At 30.8% G+C, this 19,140-nt stretch overlaps 1 protein-coding gene across 1 annotated transcript; it reads left to right on the forward strand.

Moving 5' to 3' along the window:
* The first annotated feature begins 2,894 nt into the window (after positions 1 to 2,894).
* LOC120077245 (uncharacterized protein At1g66480-like) lies at positions 2,895 to 3,551 on the forward strand. The gene has a single exon (XM_039031144.1). The coding sequence runs from the start codon at positions 2,895 to 2,897 to the stop codon at positions 3,549 to 3,551; it is 657 nt and encodes a 218-aa protein (XP_038887072.1).
* Positions 3,552 to 19,140: the final 15,589 nt, after the last annotated feature.

A 19,140-nucleotide genomic window follows, 5' to 3' on the forward strand; every position in this document is an offset into this window, starting at 1 on the left:
TTTTTTTTTTTTTTTTTTTTTTTTTTTTTTTTTTTTTTTATGCGGCGTATGGGAAAAATAATAAAATATTCCCAAATACATCTCTTGAAGAGGATTCTATAAGAGACGCATTCAGATGGGGACAAAAAAAGTCTCCCTTTTCCCTTAATAAGTTGTAAACTCCCCCTTTTTCCTAATTAATTTTCAAAACTACTCCCAATCTAAATAACCCAACAATTAGTATTTTATTTAAAAAGTACACAAGAACCTACAAAAGTTTTATTAATGCCTTTAATTTGTAAAGACAAGTTCAAGTATACTTTTTAACTTCAAATTTCAATAATACACTTAAACTTTAAAAAATTAAAAAATACTCACATAATTAGTTTTTGGATTGAAACCACAGTTGTTTCAAAAGTACATATGAACTTTCAAAATTTCTATTAATATTGTCAAATTTGCAAAAACAAAGTTAAAAAATATCTTAATCACCAGTATATGGATGAAAATTATTAGAACAATATTTTAAAAGTACTCATGAATTTTCAAAAGTTGCATTGATATCACTTACTATCAAAAGAAAGTTAAAAAACACTATTATCATTACAAGATTGATGGAAATTATTTTCCACCGCCATAGGTACCTTCCTCTTCCATTTCCTCTCTCAATCAATGCCATAACACTTTTTTCTTTCCTTTTTTTTTTTCTTTTTTTTTTTATATATATTTTTCTCCTTAAATATTAGAATGTTAAATAAATGGGAGAAGCTCTTCCTCTTTTGAGCTTCTCCAAACATAAATATAAGAAATTTCAATACTTAGATAGTCATTTTTTTTAGGAAAAAAAAATTATCTTGAGTTAGAAAAATTTTAATATAGGAAAACAATTCACTTAGATGCCTTATTTTTTTTCTATATAGATACTATGATATTTCCCTTATTTGTCCAACTTTCGATTTTTTTTAACTGCAATATTAATAAAACTTTTCAAAGACTAAAGAAACTTTTGAAATGAAGTAAAATATTTTCATCCAAAACTAATGATAAATGTATTGGGTATTTTTACTTTTGTATATAAATTTTATTTTATTGAAATTAATGAGTTTATGAAGATTTCTATACACTATTTTATAATAAAATTTATTAGTGAAAAATTATTGAAAATTATTCCCCTAGTAAAAATTATAATACTTATTTGAGTTTGGGTCAAATTTGGTGAAAACTAAAATCAATCATTTTCTTTAAAAAATTTATAACACCATGTAAACACTTTTTCATTATTCCGTAAGAAAATCATGTAACAAAAGAATAAACAACAAAATATCATTAATGTAAATATAATATAATTATGGGTTATTTTCAAATATAAGAAAATAAGTTAATTTATTTTTAAATATAGCAAAATGTTACTGCCTTCTATAAGTTATAGATAATAATAAATATTGATAGACTAGCATTTATCACTGTAAAAATATTTATAGCAATTTTGTTATTTAAAATAATTACCCTCTAATTAATTAACAAATATGTTAACTTGTTTAAAAAAGATTAGAGGTTTATTTATTAATTTAAATATTTTTTATTTTGTATATTATTTTAGAAATATCCATGGACATAAGTTTATCAATATTTTCATATTGGATCGTCTAAACCTTACCTAAACATACTTCATTCATGTCTAATCCAAAATAGTATAATAATAATCTCTCCAATCCAACATTTTATCTCACGAATTTTAAATTTTGGTTTGAATTTTAATTTTTTTTTGACAAAAACCATTCTTATTTTTTATTAAAAAAATATAGATACATTTCTTAAAGGAAAAAAGAATACCCATGTTATGACAAAATTCCTCAAATTTCATCGTCAAACAATTGTGAGAAAAGAAAAAAGAGAATAAATTGAGAATGACTATTATTTTTTAATTATTATTATTATTTAAAGTACGAAAGAAAATAAACATCGTGTCAAAATGTATATAGTTCAATTGACACATAGATACATTATCAACCAAAAAGTTTGTAGTTTGAATCCCCTATCCAATAAAGGATATGGAATCACATTTTTAAATTATTTTAAGTAATTTTTAGTTTCATCTAATTTTTTTTAACGGTTTGAAATTATCATTTTATCCTTTTAAGTATTATTTAAAACTTTTCACTTAGGTCTTTAAAAAGCCTATTAAAATTAAATTTGTTACCCATCAAATTGTTGTTTTACTAACATATTTGGATATATGAGTAATATGCCACTTGGAAGAAAATAACTGTTCTAATATGATGAGTTGGGGTTTCATATATCATTGGTAAATAGCTTTTGAAGGGACCAAAGTGATTAAACATTATATTTAATTTAGAAGGCTAGAGGTTATATGAATTAATCCCTATGTTATTTAACTTTTAAAAAATAAAATAAAAATTTGAAATTAAATAAGTAATCAAATGAAATGGCAAACAAAATAAAAATTTAATAATATGATGGTTTAGATGGTCTTTTTTGCCATCTTTTATTTATATTTTAATAATATAATATATTTTAGGCATTGATAGTCAATTTACAACGATAATTAATCAATTACTTACAAACTAAAATTTTATCTAAAGTTATTCACTTCAATAAGTTTAATTTATTCTAATACATAAATGGTATATTTTAAACTTTACGAAATAGGTGCAATACATGTAATATAAAATCAGTCATCTTAAAAATCAACAATTTGATCTCATATATCCTATAATTGTTGACTTAAAAACACGTTCAAATCACGTGTATACATGTCAAATGAGAGAGAAATAGAGCATCGATTAAACTATTTTATTGCCCTATTATATCTATAATATATATATTAAACTCCAAATAAAAGCAATTTTGTCAAAAGAGAGATTGAGATAAACAACGAGAGAGAAGAAAGAAAGATGGGAAATTCAATGGGAATTAGAGGATCAATTAGAAGAAGAAAAAGAACAACAAAAGTGATGAAAATCAATGGAGAAGCCTTCAAAATAACACTTCCAACCACAGCCTATGAAGTTACAATTCACCATCCAAATCACCTTCTCTATGAATCCCAATCCCTCGAGCAATTTGGCCTCCGAGCCAAGCCTTTGGATCCTCACCATCAACTCAAACCTAAAACCCTCTACTTCCTCCTCCAATTGCCAACCCTCCTCGGTGACCACTGTCCGCTTCGTCGCGTTTGTTCCGACCTTCATTTATCTGCCTCCGACCGCCTCGAGTGCCTCTTGCTCTCTCGTCGATCGGTTTCCGACCTCCAAACCGTTCGGTTCGATCCTCAAAGGTTGTCGACAGACGGTGGTGCCGCTAAGCCCGTGCAGGTCAAATTTCGACTGCCAAGGGTGGAGTTTGAGAGATTGATGAAGGAATGTAAGAACAAGGTGGAGGCAACGGAGAGGATTGTTGATTTTTGTGGAAGAAGTAGAGATAATGGCGATGGTGGCCAAGACGATGAGCTATTTGGGAAGATGGGTGATGCATGTAGTGGTAAAGCCCGCGAGGTGTGTTTTCTAGCTGTTTTATTTGAATCCTTCAATTTTATGATAAAATTGTTATGATTTTCTAAATTTTTACTAATTGGTAATTTTTTATTTACTCCTTTTTTTTTCTAAGAGTTTTGATTTGGTGGTTAAATTTTTAACAACTTTCTTAATTTCTTGACAAATATTTTTGAGATACCAGTATGAGTAATTAGGGGTGTTCATGAGTTGGGTTGAGTTTTTAGACCCAATCCAATTGTTCGGATTATAAATTTCTTCAACCCAAATAACCCTTATTAAAAAATGAATCCAACCCAACCCAACCCAACCATGAAATATTTGGGTTGGGTTGGTTCGAGTTAATCGGGTCATTTGTTTAAAATTTTGTTCTAAAAAGAAGCACAACAACGTACACATGTAAAAATACTTATTTAATTATTTTCATATATTGAATTAAGATTAACAACTCAATTTCAATTTAAATAGTGAAAATTTTCTTTCTAAAGTGCAAAGAAACTACTTTTAAGAGTTGTTAAATAATAAATTATTAAAAAAATTGAAATTAAATAAAATTAAAATCAATATATGTATAAATAATTGTGTTATAAGTAATAAAATAACATATTTTAAAGGTAATAATAAATTTAGGTTGGTTCGGGTTGGTTTGGGTTATATTAGATGAACCCTTGAACCATCCAACCTATAAAATTTTCATTTATTTGAACCTAACCCAATCCAAATGAGTTGATAACTCAACTCAAACCGCGCGAGTTGGGTTGGGTTCATCGGTTTTTTTGGGTTATCGGATTTTTTGAACACCCCTAATGAGCATATGGAGTGTTTGAAGCTAGAAGGAAGAACGTTTGGTAGAGTAACTCCACTCCTTATTTGATCCAAAAAATTCATAAACTCATTGGAGCTCATGATTAATCTTCTTGCCTCAAACGCCCAAAAAAACTTAGATGATCTCTGAAATGTACAATCAACCAACTATTTAATGAAAATTTGTCATATGACAAGTAAAAAAATTAAATTATTATTATTATTATCTTAGAAAAAAAGATGCATGATATAAGCGCATCCTAGTCTTTTAAAGAGATTTAATACAATCATAAAGATTAAATTACATATTTATTAACTATTTGATTGAATTATAATGAAAAAAAAACTCTAATAAATAAAAAAAGAAACTCAAAAGTAAATTTTAAAAATTGAACTAAAATTCCTACTTAATTCATGTACAATGAAACATCATTGACAATATTTTTATCCGTTTTTTCCCCACATTAAATAGAAGAAAAAAGATCAATTTAATACTATATACACACAAAAAGTTAAGAAAAAGAAAATTGGATTTCAATTTACTTTGCAATATTTTTGTTAGTATTTTTTAAGTGCTTTAATTTTTAAGATCGAAATAAAATTTCCAAACAATAGTCGGTCTATTTTTTTTTTTTAAATACTATTTTTGAAATATTATATAGAGTAAAGGATAATTTAAATAAAAATAAAGAGTTGGCCGGTTACATGTTTATATTTGACTTCCAATCTATATATATATATATTGACTTTGGTTAAAATACTCAAATGGAGGCTTTAGTCCTTGATAAATATAGTTGAAAAAAGATGTCAAAATAAATGGAATAACACACAAATATAAATTTATGGGGAAAGAAAAAGAAAGAATATACAATCTCAAAAGTCTAGTTGCAGACACATCTTTTGCTTTGATTGTGAAACAGCTTGAACCACATCTTTAAAATTTGGAAATCATTTTGTTTTTTTAATTTTTGAAAATAAAAATTATATAGAGGATGTAGACTAGCAATAATATATTATTATCGTGAGGACAATATAAGGGAAAATGGTAAAAAATAACACGTTTAAGTTTTTAGCTTACAAAACTAGTATTTTTTTGAAAACTCGTAAAAATAGTTTTCTCGGTTCATCTCGGACGAGATCGACTACGAGATTTTAGTTAAAAAATCAACTTTTTCCAACTTATCGATTCTTTGGAGCTTTCTCGGTACATCTCGACAGATTATACACCGAGATTATGTACATCTTGGTGTTAATCTCGAGCAAAATAATACTAAGATTCTATATATTTGAGTTTTTTCGAGGAAATTTGGGGCATAATTAACACTGAGATTCTATATATTTGAGTTCTAGGTGAAATCACAGACATAACTAACACCAAACTTTATATATTTGAACTTTTTCGGTAGAATCTTGAGCAGGATTAACACCGAGGTTTAGTATATATCCCAAATCTTATCCAATTTTTCGAAAATTTTTATCTTTCACAAAATTTAAAAATGTTAAACCCATTTAGAAAATCTATTTTGATAATTAAAAAACCCATTTGGAATTTTAGAAATTCATATGATTTTGAAAACATAAATTAGGCTGAAGATTTGACGAATTTGGAGAAAATTTGAAAATAATATAATATTTGGGAATATATAAAAAAAATAGCAAATCTCGATGTGTAATCAAGCGAGATATACCGAGAATGCCCAAAACAATTGATAAGTTATAAAAAAAATGATTTTTTAACTAATTTTCGGTGGTCGATCTTGTTTGAGATGAACCGAGAAAAACTATTTTTATGAGTTTTTAAAAAGCGTTATAGTTTTGTAAGGTGAATATCTAAAGATGTTATTTCAGATAATTTCTCTGATATAGGCATGAAAGTTTAAGTTCCACTTGCTATTTTCTTTTTAAATATTAAGCTTATTTATTATCACTTTGTTTTTGAAACATTTTTAAACTATGCCCTATTTTCTTGTTTAAACATATTGGAAATTTTTTAGGCTCAATTTAATAATTATTTCGCTTTTTACTTTTTGTTTTTGAAAATTAAGCCCATTCTCTTTTATTTTCTTATAATGATCTGTATCTTTTTTAGATATAAGAGTTGAATTCTTAGTCAAATTCCAAATTCAAAAAACAAGTTTTAAAAAACTATATTTTTGATCCCGTTTGGTAATCATCTGACTTTTTGTTTTTGTTTTTGAAAATTAAGTCTATTTCATCCTCTTACAAATGTTTTGCATTTTTTTAAGTCTATTCCAAAAAAAAAAAAAAAAAAAAATTTGAAAGCTACTTTTTTTAGTTCTCAAAATTTGACTTGGTTTTTTAAACCATTAATGAAAGCTAGATAACAAAGGAAGAAATTTGGATGTGAAAAGTGTTCATAGACTTAATTTTCAAAAACAAAAATAAAAAAAAAAATGGTTACCAAACAGGACCTTAATTTTCAAAATTTGATATGGTTTTTTGAAAACATTGGTAAGAAAGTAGATGATAAAGCATGAAATTTGGAGATGAAATGGATTTATGGCTAAATTTTCAAAAAACTAAAAACTAAAAGCCAAATTGTTACTAAACGGGACGAATAACTTTATATTTTTTGAAATATCTATAAATATGTAGTTTTTGTAAAATATAACTATAAATGGAAAAATTGAAAACGAATATTAAATATAGTTTTCAAATAAAATTAACAATATATATATCTTTCTTTCACATGCATAGATCTACAATTGATGATCATTAACCTAATTATAGATATCGATTATTAGGAATCTTATTAATCAGCTGTACTAAACACTCTGTGTATTGATTTTTTTAATTCAATAAAATATATCAAAAAATGCACTCGAAAATTTTCTCATTGTTATTATTATTGACCATAATCTTTTTGAAATGTTAATATTTAAACTATTTAATTAGATTAACCATTATGAAATTGTTAAAATCATTTTGTCAGGTTTAGAAATGCACCTTTAATCGTTTAAAATTATCAATTCAATATTTTAAGTTTACACCTTTAATCACTAATTTCATACTTTTAAAATTGATTTTAAATGGATTGAAAATATTTTTTTTTGAGTGATTTCAAAAATGAAAAAAAGTTATTTTAGCTCTTTCATCTGAACATGTCGTTAATCTTTTTGAAATCTCAAATGATAATTATTCTTTCTTAATTTCAAAATATTTTTGTTTTTGCAGAAAAAGGTAAGCTTTGTCCAAAAATGAAGGATGATGGGGCAGTTCATTGAGCTTCCATGTTTTGCTATATTAGCTCATTTTCCCTTTAAACCGTGTTTATAGCTCAACCGACATAGGTATTTATTTCGACTTGAAAGGTGAAAGGTCCAAATTCTTCAATTTCACGTGATAGTTCAAACATAATTTAATAGTTGTACGTAGTTACTCTCTTTGAATATACCAATCTTCTCTTCGATGTATATCACTTTTGAGTGTAATTCATTCTAAAGTTTCAATATGAATGGAATACGACTAAATTGATTTCAAGTTTGGTGATAAATTTAGAGTTCTCATCGTTTTTTAAGGATAAATATACTCAAAAAATGAACGTTATAGCGGTTTGACTCTAAGCTATGGAAAGAGTCAAGTTCGTAGTGACATATCAAGAGGAACTTGGGAAGTTAATATAAGTCTGGTCATGCCGAACCACTATAAAATTACCAGTGTCAAATTCTCTATCACTCTCCCATTTAATTTTGCAATTAATTTGTTATTATAGTTTCTTACATGAAATTAAATTAAAATTTTGTTTTTGAAGTTAATTGCTCATATTTGTATATTTTGATTGGCAGTTTTTAAATTTCTACGTTCATTATCAATCTCATTATTCGCATCAAATTGGGTGCTTCAAAGTAGTATTATTAACTTTCTGATTATTTTGGGTTGAATTTATTTACATGAATTTATTGTTCAAATTACTTGTTAGGAAAAATTTGTTAATTTGTTTAATGTGGCCCACGTTAGAATTTTTTTAAACTAGTTTAATTAAACCCTATCCACCCCCCTCTAGTGTTGTCATACCAATCCTAGTGTAAAGATACCTATCTCATACTATGAGACTTATAAAAAGACTACATGACCTGTGGATGGGATACGAATCAATTCACATGTGTAAATTTGATTGTGCTTTATTTTGGAAAGCATATGCATTGCTTGATAATTGTTTGCATTGTGGAGAGTGAAGATACAAATTGAATGATAGAAAAGGGAAAAAATTCTACATAAAGTGTTAAGATATTTTCTACTAAAGACAATGTTGCAAATATTATCTCTTTTAAAACATACTACTGAGGATATGAGGTGGCTAAAGACAAGGTTGCAAATGTTATTCCTCTCCCGGTGATTACAAACAGAGAACTTATACTCCTCATGAACACTTCTCCTACGAACACGACAGGAATATAGAGATTCTTGGACACCACCACAAGTGACTTCCTCACTATTCTCAAGGTGAGAATCAAGAAGGAGTTGTGGGCTCTTCTTGTTAATTTTGGTGAGGGAGAAGAGAAATTTTAAGAGAATTTTCACAGAGAGGAAGAAGACCTTGCAGGGAGAATTCCAAATACTTTGAATTTCATGTAATGAACCAATCTACCTACTCCTATGTAAAGTTCCTGTATGTGAGAGATAAGGGGAGTTATTTTCATAACTTCTTTAATTACGTATTTACATTTAATTATATTAAATAAAACTATATTATATCTCATGTAGTATAACCTATAGTTTATTTTATATCATGATATAACCTAACTTTATATTCTCTCATATAACCTATAATTTTAATATGAATCATATTCATATTAATTTTAACTTATATTTGTACATGAATACATTCATATAATCAATTAATATTTAAATCATATTCAAATATTTATCTCTCTCATTAAACTTTATATTATAATCTATCCATATACATTATATTAATTGCATTTCATACAATTAATTTCCTTTAATTAATTTGAACAATTCAAATTAATTCAAAATTAATTGATTCTCATTAAAAGTATTGAGCTAGCAAGGAGATCTTATGGACTTACAGATTAGAAGTTCCAATGATACAAGATTAATTTATTAAACTCTTTAATTAAATTAATAAACATTCACTAACTACTGATCACTCCACTAAAGATCGACAACTACAATCTTCTCACTATAAATATATTTCTATGTCCATTGGATATAACCAATCAACAGTAAGTTAATCCTTCACAAATTACTCGTAACTACAACTGGGTCAAATTACTATTTTACCCCTGTAGTTACATCTAACTTCTTAAGTACCACTGATCCCTCTAATGAACAATTAGTCATAGTCCAATTATAACTAGACCCCTCTCTGGCCAGTGAGAGTGTGAGGCGCCTCATTGTTCAAGATTCGAAATCAACCCTTAAGGGAGCAATTCATCTGCTTTCCCTCAGGACAGGAAGGAGCAAATTCCATCTTATGTAGCTATGTTCCCAGCTCCCAATGCAGACAAATCCCAAAATGGTAGGCTTATTGAGTCGAGGAATCTGACCACTCTCACCCATACAGATCAAAGGATTGCCCTCATATGCAAGAGTTCATAACTCACTCTGGATTAAAGTCGAGTCAACTATACTCATCTTATTGAAATGTTAGTCTTTTCAAGTAATGACATTATAAAGAGAGACTAAACATTTCACGGTCCGATCTTATACAAACTCTTTGTATAGGAAACCTTCACTCACGTGCCTCCACATGAACGATTAGAATCCAATCGTTTGTAACATTTTTACAACAATTGTAACAATTATAAAGTAGGTTGTCTGTAGTTTCACTAGGATAAGGTACCTAGTCTTATCCATCTACCACAGACCATTGAGGTTACTACTTAAATATGATCCACTTGTATGTCACACATACATGTTTAAGCCACATCTAATAACCTTGGATCTTAATTTATTGGTTATGGGTTAATACTAACTAAATTTTAAATAAAATAACACTTTATTTTATTAAATAAATTATTCATTGTAAAAATAATTTAAAAACTATGTAACCGCAAGATTTAGTGTAACATCCCATATTTCAGGAAAGTTCAAGTTAGTTATTTAAAATTATTGAATTTTAATTTCCCTTTCATTTTAAAAAAATTGGGATTAAATTGAAATAATTGACAACCTTTTATTGGTTAAATTGAATTTAATTGATTAGATATTCAAACTAATTATCTTGAAAATATTGAATTTTGTCTTCGTTGATTTTGGATTTTGGAGCCAACTTAAATCAATTAAGAAGATAATAAATTTTATGTGGTTTTAAATTGATTTAAATATTTGAAGGAATTTAATTTGTATCAAATTGATGGATTTTATCCCATTTAATTTTGCTTTTTGAAGCCTAAATTAAGGTAATTAAGAAGTTAATTGATTTATTTGTTGGAGATTTTGGAGATATTGTGATAAAATATTTTATTTATCTTTTTAAAATTTGAAAAAAAAATGAAAAAGGATTTTCTAAAGTTAAAGGAAAGTGAACAGAGGCAGAAAAACGGAGATAAATCAATTCGGCTTTTCAGCGACAGCTTCCACAAAATTGTCAATTTTCGGAGTTTGAACTGTTGGGTCGTACTGAAATTTGGTTAGTTTATTCGGGACATATAGGGTTTCATTTTGAACGACTGGATCTTTGTTTGAAGCTCTGGTTTTTCTGTAATTGTTACTGAATAGAATCTATAAAACTGGAAATGACCGTTCTCTCTCACTCTCGCAAACCCTCCTTATGCAAGACCCTCATTACCAGTCGTTAGCCTAAAAAATTTGTGTCGTCCGATAGCATCACCCGCTTCCTGTCTATGGTTACCATTGTCGCGCTCGCCATTGTCACTGAAATTGATATCTTGGGTAAGCTGTTTGGTGTTTTATAGATGTTCTTGGAAGATCTTGAATACTCATCAAATTTTGGTTTAAGTTTTGGCTTACCATATTACTTTGATGTTGAAATTGGGTTTTACAGACACTCAAGGTGCTTTCCTATAAGACTAAAATTGTTAGGCGTTGTTCTTTTTTTTTTTTCTTTTTTTTTTTTTTATAAGGTTTGGGGTCTTTATTGAGAATTTTTGGATACCCACTAAGTATCAGCTTAACTTTTGTTTTAATTGTGATTTTTGGAGGTTGGATTAAAAGTCTAAAGTTGCTGTTCATTAAAGTTAAAGGTTGGTTTTGGTGATATAGTTGTTGGATTGTGTTGATTTTGAAACTTCGAAGTGGTTTTGGGATCAAACTACGTATTCTGTAAGTTGTTTGGAGACATTCGAGTTAAGTTGTGATTGGAATTACGTCCTAAATAATGGAATTAATTTTGATTTTTGGTATAGGGTTTGATTCAAGAATCAAAGGATTTTGAAGTGTTGTTCACCAAATTAAGATCAATTTCAAGACAATTTGGGTAAGTAATTGGACCTTGGAACTATAAATATTTGGCATTAATGGATGATATAAATTGGATGATTGGAAATTTTGGCCTTATTTTGAAAATCTTAATTTTTGCTTTATCACTTAGGACTTGGTTCGTGACCTTTTGGGCAAATAAAATTTAAGGTTGGACTGATAATTTATTCTAGACTGTTTAGACTGATAATTTATGACTAATTATTCTAGACTGTTTGGACTGGTAATTTATGACTGATTGAACTATATGGTAAAATATAACACAGGAGATGAAACTGATACATGCTAAGTTATAGGGTTCCTGTTAGTTTTTCTTATCTGGACATGTGTACACACTATGTCTGATTTGTGGACCTTTGGGTTACACACTATGACTGATTCATGTTTCTTTGGGTTCATGTTTATGACTGATTTGTGGACCTTCAGGTTACACACTATGATTGATTCATGTTCCTTCAGGTTCATGTCTATGATTGATTTATGATCCTTCGAGTTTATGTCTATGACTAATTCATGTTCCTTTGGGTTCATGTCTATGACTGATTTATGTACCTTCGGGTTCATGTCTATGATTGATTTGTGGACCTTCGGGTTACACACTACGACTAATTCATGTTCCTTCGTGTTCATGTCTATGACTGATTCATGTTCCTTCGGGTTCATGTCTATGTCTGATTCATGTACCTTTGGGTTCATGTCTATGACTGATTGGTGGACCTTTGGGTTACACACTGTGACTGATGCATGTTCCTTTGGGATCATTACGACTGATATGATGGGTGTACATTGGTGCCTAGATAAACTAGCTAACAGGTAACCAAGAAGGCCCAGTAGCGGGTCACTTATTGATTATTGTTATACTCATCATTTATTCCTTTATGTTTTTTAAGGAATGGCAGGAATAGGTTGGCGAGTGACAGACGAGACCCGTGATAGAGCCATATGAGGATAAGAGAAATCGCTTCCGCTCAGTCTATATTTTTGTCATTTGAATGTTTTAAAACTAGAATTCAATGTAAGACAACAAATTTTAATGTTTTAAATATTTTCTTTATTAATATTATTTTTAGGGGACCCCGAATAAAAGTTTTATTTATTTATTTTCTAGTTTATTTTTGAAAAAACTATCCTTATTGTTTTAATGAATTTTTATGGTCAAAATATCTAGGTTTTAAATGTGTACTTAGTTGCAACGGCTCCTGTTAGAGTACTCAAAAGGTCGGGTCGTTATTTTAACAACGTATTTTATGCGTCATTGGAAGTATATTTTCTTGAAAGGAATCTTCCAGTTTCTCTACCTTCTCTCTCGATTTCAACCTTAACTAAACAAAAAGAGAGAGAGAAAGAGAGAATTGGCAAGGTTAGATTTCAAACACAAGATTTGAAGAGTGCTCATTCATTCATTTTCAAAGGTGCCTTAACACCAATAAGCCAATTGTCAAGTTTGATTGTTTAACTGGAATGTTAAATATAAATACTAAATAAAAATGAAACTAAAAGAAACTAATTATTTTAGTTTCTCAAATGTGGCATCTTTTTTAGAAATATTATTTAAAATTTAGAAATAAGAAATAGGAATGATTATCAAACAAGTTTGGTTCTAGAAAAATGAAAAATAGGAAAATTATGAAATGGGTACATAGTTTTTATTTATTTATATTTTTGTAGGACTTTAAAAGTATGAAGTTTATAATTACTAATAAACTTCAATCATTGATGGCCTGTGATATTATTAATAGAATAAATCTATTAGTCTATTAATGATAGGCTTCTATCATTGGGAAACAACTTCAGTAAGTGATAGACGCCTACGACTTATAGACTTTTATCAACTAATGTGTAATAATTTATTGGTAAATATTTGTTTGGTGTAGAAGAGTTAGTTTGGATGATTGTAGTTTGAATGTAATTAGATACTTAAGATCGAATTAAAAGTCCGAAATTTATAGAATTTATTAGTAGCTATCATTGATAGACTTCTATTATTGTGACATAATAATAGAGATCTATTGATGATAGCCACTAATATGCTTATATATTAGTTACTCAAAGGATTCAATCATTGGTTAAAAAATTTACTGACTATCACTTATGTCTTTAAATGTTAGAAAATAATTCATGGAAGCCTTATTTAATAAGAAAAAAAAATGAAATTGGTAATTCTAGCGTTTAAAATCGATGTGATGCCAGTGATATAACTTGGTAGATATTCATGTATATATCAGTGATATCTGCATATTAATGATATAACAACTTAGGTGGATATCAATGATATCAGTGATATTGGCTATATGACTTAGGTAGATATCAATGATATCCATGTATCAGTGATGGAACGTAGGTAGATATAAGTGATATCCATCTATTTGTGATAGAACTTGGGTAGATATTATTGATATCCATGTATCGGTTAGAGAAACTTAGGAAGATATTAGTGATATCTGTGTATTATTAGTGATCTCTATGATAAAACTTATGTAAATATTGGTGATATCAATGACATTTATAAAATGAGTCTATCAATGATAGACTTCTATCATTAATACTATCTATAAAAGGAGTCTATCATTAATAATCTTTTTTCACTAATAGCAGCTATTAACATTAAGACTTCAAAAATTGGGAATTGAAGGAACTTGCTTTACAGAGAACCTATGAGCGAAAACGGATCGTCCAAATCCCATTTCTATTAAAACAAACATTTACATTAAAATAGACAGATTATACACTTTAACTAAATTACAACATACTTTGTAACAATAAACAAGATTCAAGAGATTATACTTTGAAGAACTCATTCTTCGCGTTAATCTCTCAAATCAGCCCTTAAGAGAGCAATTTATCTACTTACCCATGCTTTAGGAAGGAGTGAATTACATCTTGTGTAGCTGAGTTCCCAACTCCCCCAGACGAATCCCCAAAATGGTAGGCTTGTTGAGTCGGCGATCTGACCACTTTCACCTATACAAATCAAAGGACCGCCCTCATAGGTAGGAGTTCACAACTCACTCAGGATTAAGGTCATGTTACTTATGGTCATCCTAGTGAAATGAAAATCTCTATTATGAACGGTGTTATATAATGAAACTAAGCATTTCGTGGTCGAGTCTTATACAAACTCCTTTGTATAGAATATCCCCGCTCGCATGTTTAATACATGAATGATCAGGATCAGATCATTTGTAGCATCTACAAAATGGGTCATACTCCTAGTGTCACCAGGATAAGATACCCAGCTTTATCCATATACTACAGACCATTTAGGTTATCACTTAAATATGATTCACTTGTATGTCTCCACATACATTTCTAAGTTACAACGATAACCTTGGATGTTAGTTTATTGGTTTGTGGTTAATGCAACTAAAATATCATATATTTCAGAGACAAAGTAAATAAAATATCAAATATTATTAATCACAGAAATGTTGGTTCATACAAGGTTTACAAACTATAGAACATCAACTCCAACAATCTTCCATCCTGAAGCTAGTGGAGTGTACAAAATAATCAAATTACAAGTACACAAAACAATAAACTAGGGCATAACATGCCCAGTACAAGATCTCCCACTTGCCCTAGTCCAATCGTGGTTTGTCCCATAGACCCATACTCTATAGTGACCCTAAAACACTATAGCCGTAAGAGCTTTCATAAATGAATAAGTAACGTTGTGCTTCGAAGCTATTTTCGTGACAATCACGTACCCTCGATGCACAATCTCTCGGATGAGATAGTATTTCCGCTCAATATGCTTACCACGCTTATGACTCCTAGGCTCACGAGAATTCTCCACAACACTACTATTATCACAATAAAGTGTGATGGGCATTGACATGTCTGGAACCACTTCCAGTTCAGTCAGGAATTTTCTAAGTTAAACGGCCTCCTTAGCAGCTTCATAAGACGCTACATACTCAGTCTCCATGGTGGAGTCTGCAATGCACCCCTTCTTGGTGCTTTCCCATACTACAGTCATTCCGTTAAGAGTGAACACTGATCCTGAAGTGGATTTTCGAGAATCCCTATTAGTCTAAAAATCAGAGTTCGTGTATCCTGTAAGGATCAAATCCTTAGAACTATACAAAAACATGTAGTCCCTCGTTCTCCGTAGATTCTTGCAGATGTTCTTGATGGTTGTCCAGTGATCATATCCTGGATTAGATTGATATCTACTAACTATCCCCATTGCATAGTAGATGTCAGGTCTAGTACATAACATCGCATACATTAAACTACCAACGACAGATGCATAGGGAACTCGTTTTATTTTCTCAATCTTTTGAGGTATCTTAGGACATTGTTCCTTAGACAATGTAACTCCGTGCCTGAAAGGCAAAAGACCCCTCTTGGAGTTCTGCATCGAATATTTGATCAACATCTTGTCAATATACAATGCCTGGGACAGTGCTAACATTTTGTTCTTTCGATCTCGAAAGATATGAATACCCAAAAAAAACTGAATCTCTCCAAAATCTTTCATTTGGAATTGGATCACTAGCTAGTTCTTAACTGTAATAAGTAAGCCTACATCATTATGGAGTCGTTACAAGAAAGCTTCCTTCATTTTGTAAGCAACGCTGTTCTAAACAGAGTTAATTACAACCTTACAACTCTATTCAATGAGTTGCAGACATTCCAATCCTTGCTGAAAAGTAAGAAGAATAAGGTTGATGAGGCAAGTGTTGCTTCATCATCCAAGAAGTTCCACCGAGGTTCGACCTCAGGGACTAAGTCTGTACTTTCTACTTCTGGCACCAGCAAGTGGAAAAAGAAGAAGGGTAGTAAGGGGAAGGGGAAAGTGCCTGCTAACCAACAACTTACCGCTCCATAGGGTAGGCGACTAGCGTCGGTTGACAAGGAAAATGTTTCCACTGCAACCAGGATGGGCACTAGAAATGAAACTACCTTCGTTATTTGAAGGAAAAGAAGAAGGCCAAACAAGGTATATGATTTATTGGTTTTGGAGACTTGTTTAGTGGAGAACGATGATTATGCCTGAATTATAGACTCTGGGGCCACTAACCATGCTTGTTCTTCATTTTAGGGAATTAATTCCTGGCGACAGCTTGAGGCTGGTGAGATGACGATGCGAGTTAGAACCGGACATGTCGTCTCAACTATGGCAGTGGGAGGCCTTCAGTTGACTTTACAGAATAGATTTATCATTTTGAATGATGTGTATGTAGTTCCCGAGTTAAAAGGGAACTTAATTTCTATAAAGTCGTTGCTTGAATGTAAATACACCTTGAACTTTTCTATAAATAAAGTGTTTATTTCGAAAGATGGTGTTGATATATATTCAGCTAAATTGGAAAACAAGTTGTATGTGCTAAGGCCGTTAGCAACAAATTCCCTCCCTAACATAAAGATGTTTAAAACTGTCCTAACTCAAAACAAATGACTTAAAGTTTCTCCTAAGGAAGATGCCCAATTTTGGCACCTACGTTTGGGGCACAATAATCCTAATAGGATTGAAATGTTGGTGAAAAATGGACTTCTAAATGAGTTAGAAGATAATTCTTTACCTGTGTGCGAGTCATGCCTTGAAGGAAAATGACTAAAAGACCTTTTATTAGAAAAGGTTATAGGACCAAAGAGCCTTTATCGTTAATGCATTCAGACTTTTGTGGTCCGATAAATGTGCGAGCTAGGGGAGACTATGAGTATTTCATCACTTTTACTGATGATTATTCGAGGTATGAATATGTTTATTTAATGCAACATAAGTCTGAGTCCTTTAAAAAGTTCAAAGATTTCAAGGCTGAATTTGAAAACACATTAAGTAAAAGGATTAAAACACTTTGATTTGATCGGGGTGGGAGTTTTTGGATTATGAGTTCTAGAACTATATGATAGAACATGGAATAGTTTCCCAACTCTTGGCACCTGGTACACCTTAGTAGAATGGTCTATTGGAAAGGAGATATTGAACCCTGTTGGACATGGTTCGATCGATGATGAGTTATGCTTCCTTACCAGACTTGTTTTGGGGTGTTCCCTCCAAGAGTGTTAACAACACACCTTTGGAGTTGTGGAATGGGTGCAAAGCTAGTTTACGTCATTTCCGCATCTGGGGTTGCTTAACACATGTGCTTTAGGCTAATCCTAAGAAATTGGAACCACATTCGAAGTTGTGCCTATTTGTGGCCCCGAAGGGACACGAGGGGGTTACCTTTATGATCCTAAGGAAAACAAGGTGTTTGTGTCAACAAACGCTACTTTTCTTGAGGAGGATCATATAAGGGAGCATAGTCTTAGAAGAAAAATCGTGTTGAGTGAACTTTCCAAAGAAACTACTGAAACTTCAACAAGAGTTGTTGAAGAGCCTATTACCTCAATGAGAGATGTTGAACTAGGCTCATCTAATAGGTCAAATCCACCTCAAGAGTTGAGGGAACTCCGACGTAGTGGGAGGGTTGCGAATCCACCTATTCGCTATATGGTTTTAACTGAAATCCTAGTTATGGTAGCTGATGGCGAGGTTGAGGATTCATTGTCATATAAGAAGGCAATGGAGGATACTGACAGAGATGAATGGATCAAAGTCATGGATCTCAAAATGGATTCTATGTACTTCAACTCAGTTTGGGATCTTGTAGATCAACCTGATGGGGTTAAACCTATAGGTTGTAATTGGATCTACAAGAGGAAATGAGGTGCTGATGGGAAGATGCAAACCTTCAAGGCTAGACTGGTGGCAAAGGGTTATACCCAGGTAGAGGGAGTTGACTATGAGGAGACTTTCTCACTTGTTGCCATGCGGGAAGTCTATCTGCATCCTCCTATCCATTACCTCATATTATGACTATGAGATATGGAAAATGGATGTCAAGACTGCTTTTTTGAATGGCAATCTTGAGAAGACCATTTATATGGTGCAACCTGAGGGATTCATAGCCCAACGTCAAGAGCAAAAGGTTTACAAGCTGAATCGGTCCATTTATGGACTGAAACAGGCATCTTGATCTTGGAACATAAGATTTGATACTGCGATAAAGTCTTATGGCTTTGACCAAACCGTTAATGAGCATTGTGCCTACAAGAAAATCATCAACAATTCAGTAGTTTTCCTAGTATTATAGGTAGACGATATCCTATTCATTGGGAATGACGTAGGTTTACTAACTTCAGTTAAGAAGTGGCTAGCGACCGAATTCCAAATGAAATTTTTGGGAGAGGCTCAGTTTGTTCTTGGGATTCAGATCTTTCAGGATCGAAAGAACAAAATGCTAGCACTGTCTCAGGCATCGTACATTGACAAGATGTTGATCAAGTACTCGATGCAGAACTACAAGAAGGGCCTAATGCCTTTTTGGTATGGAGGTACATTGTCTAAGGAATAGTGTCCTAAGACACCTTAAGAGGTTGAGGACACGAGACGGGTCTCCTGTAAACCCTGTACTCCATTTTTCCTACA

The sequence above is a fragment of the Benincasa hispida genome, chromosome 1 (genome assembly GCF_009727055.1).
Source record: "Benincasa hispida cultivar B227 chromosome 1, ASM972705v1, whole genome shotgun sequence".
Classification (NCBI taxonomy): domain Eukaryota; kingdom Viridiplantae; phylum Streptophyta; class Magnoliopsida; order Cucurbitales; family Cucurbitaceae; genus Benincasa; species Benincasa hispida.

What these genes read in the sequence shown, in the direction of transcription:
- LOC120077245 (XM_039031144.1), top strand. Translation starts at nt 2,895, where the DNA reads ATGGGAAATTCAATGGGAATTAGAGGATCAATTAGAAGAAGAAAAAGA.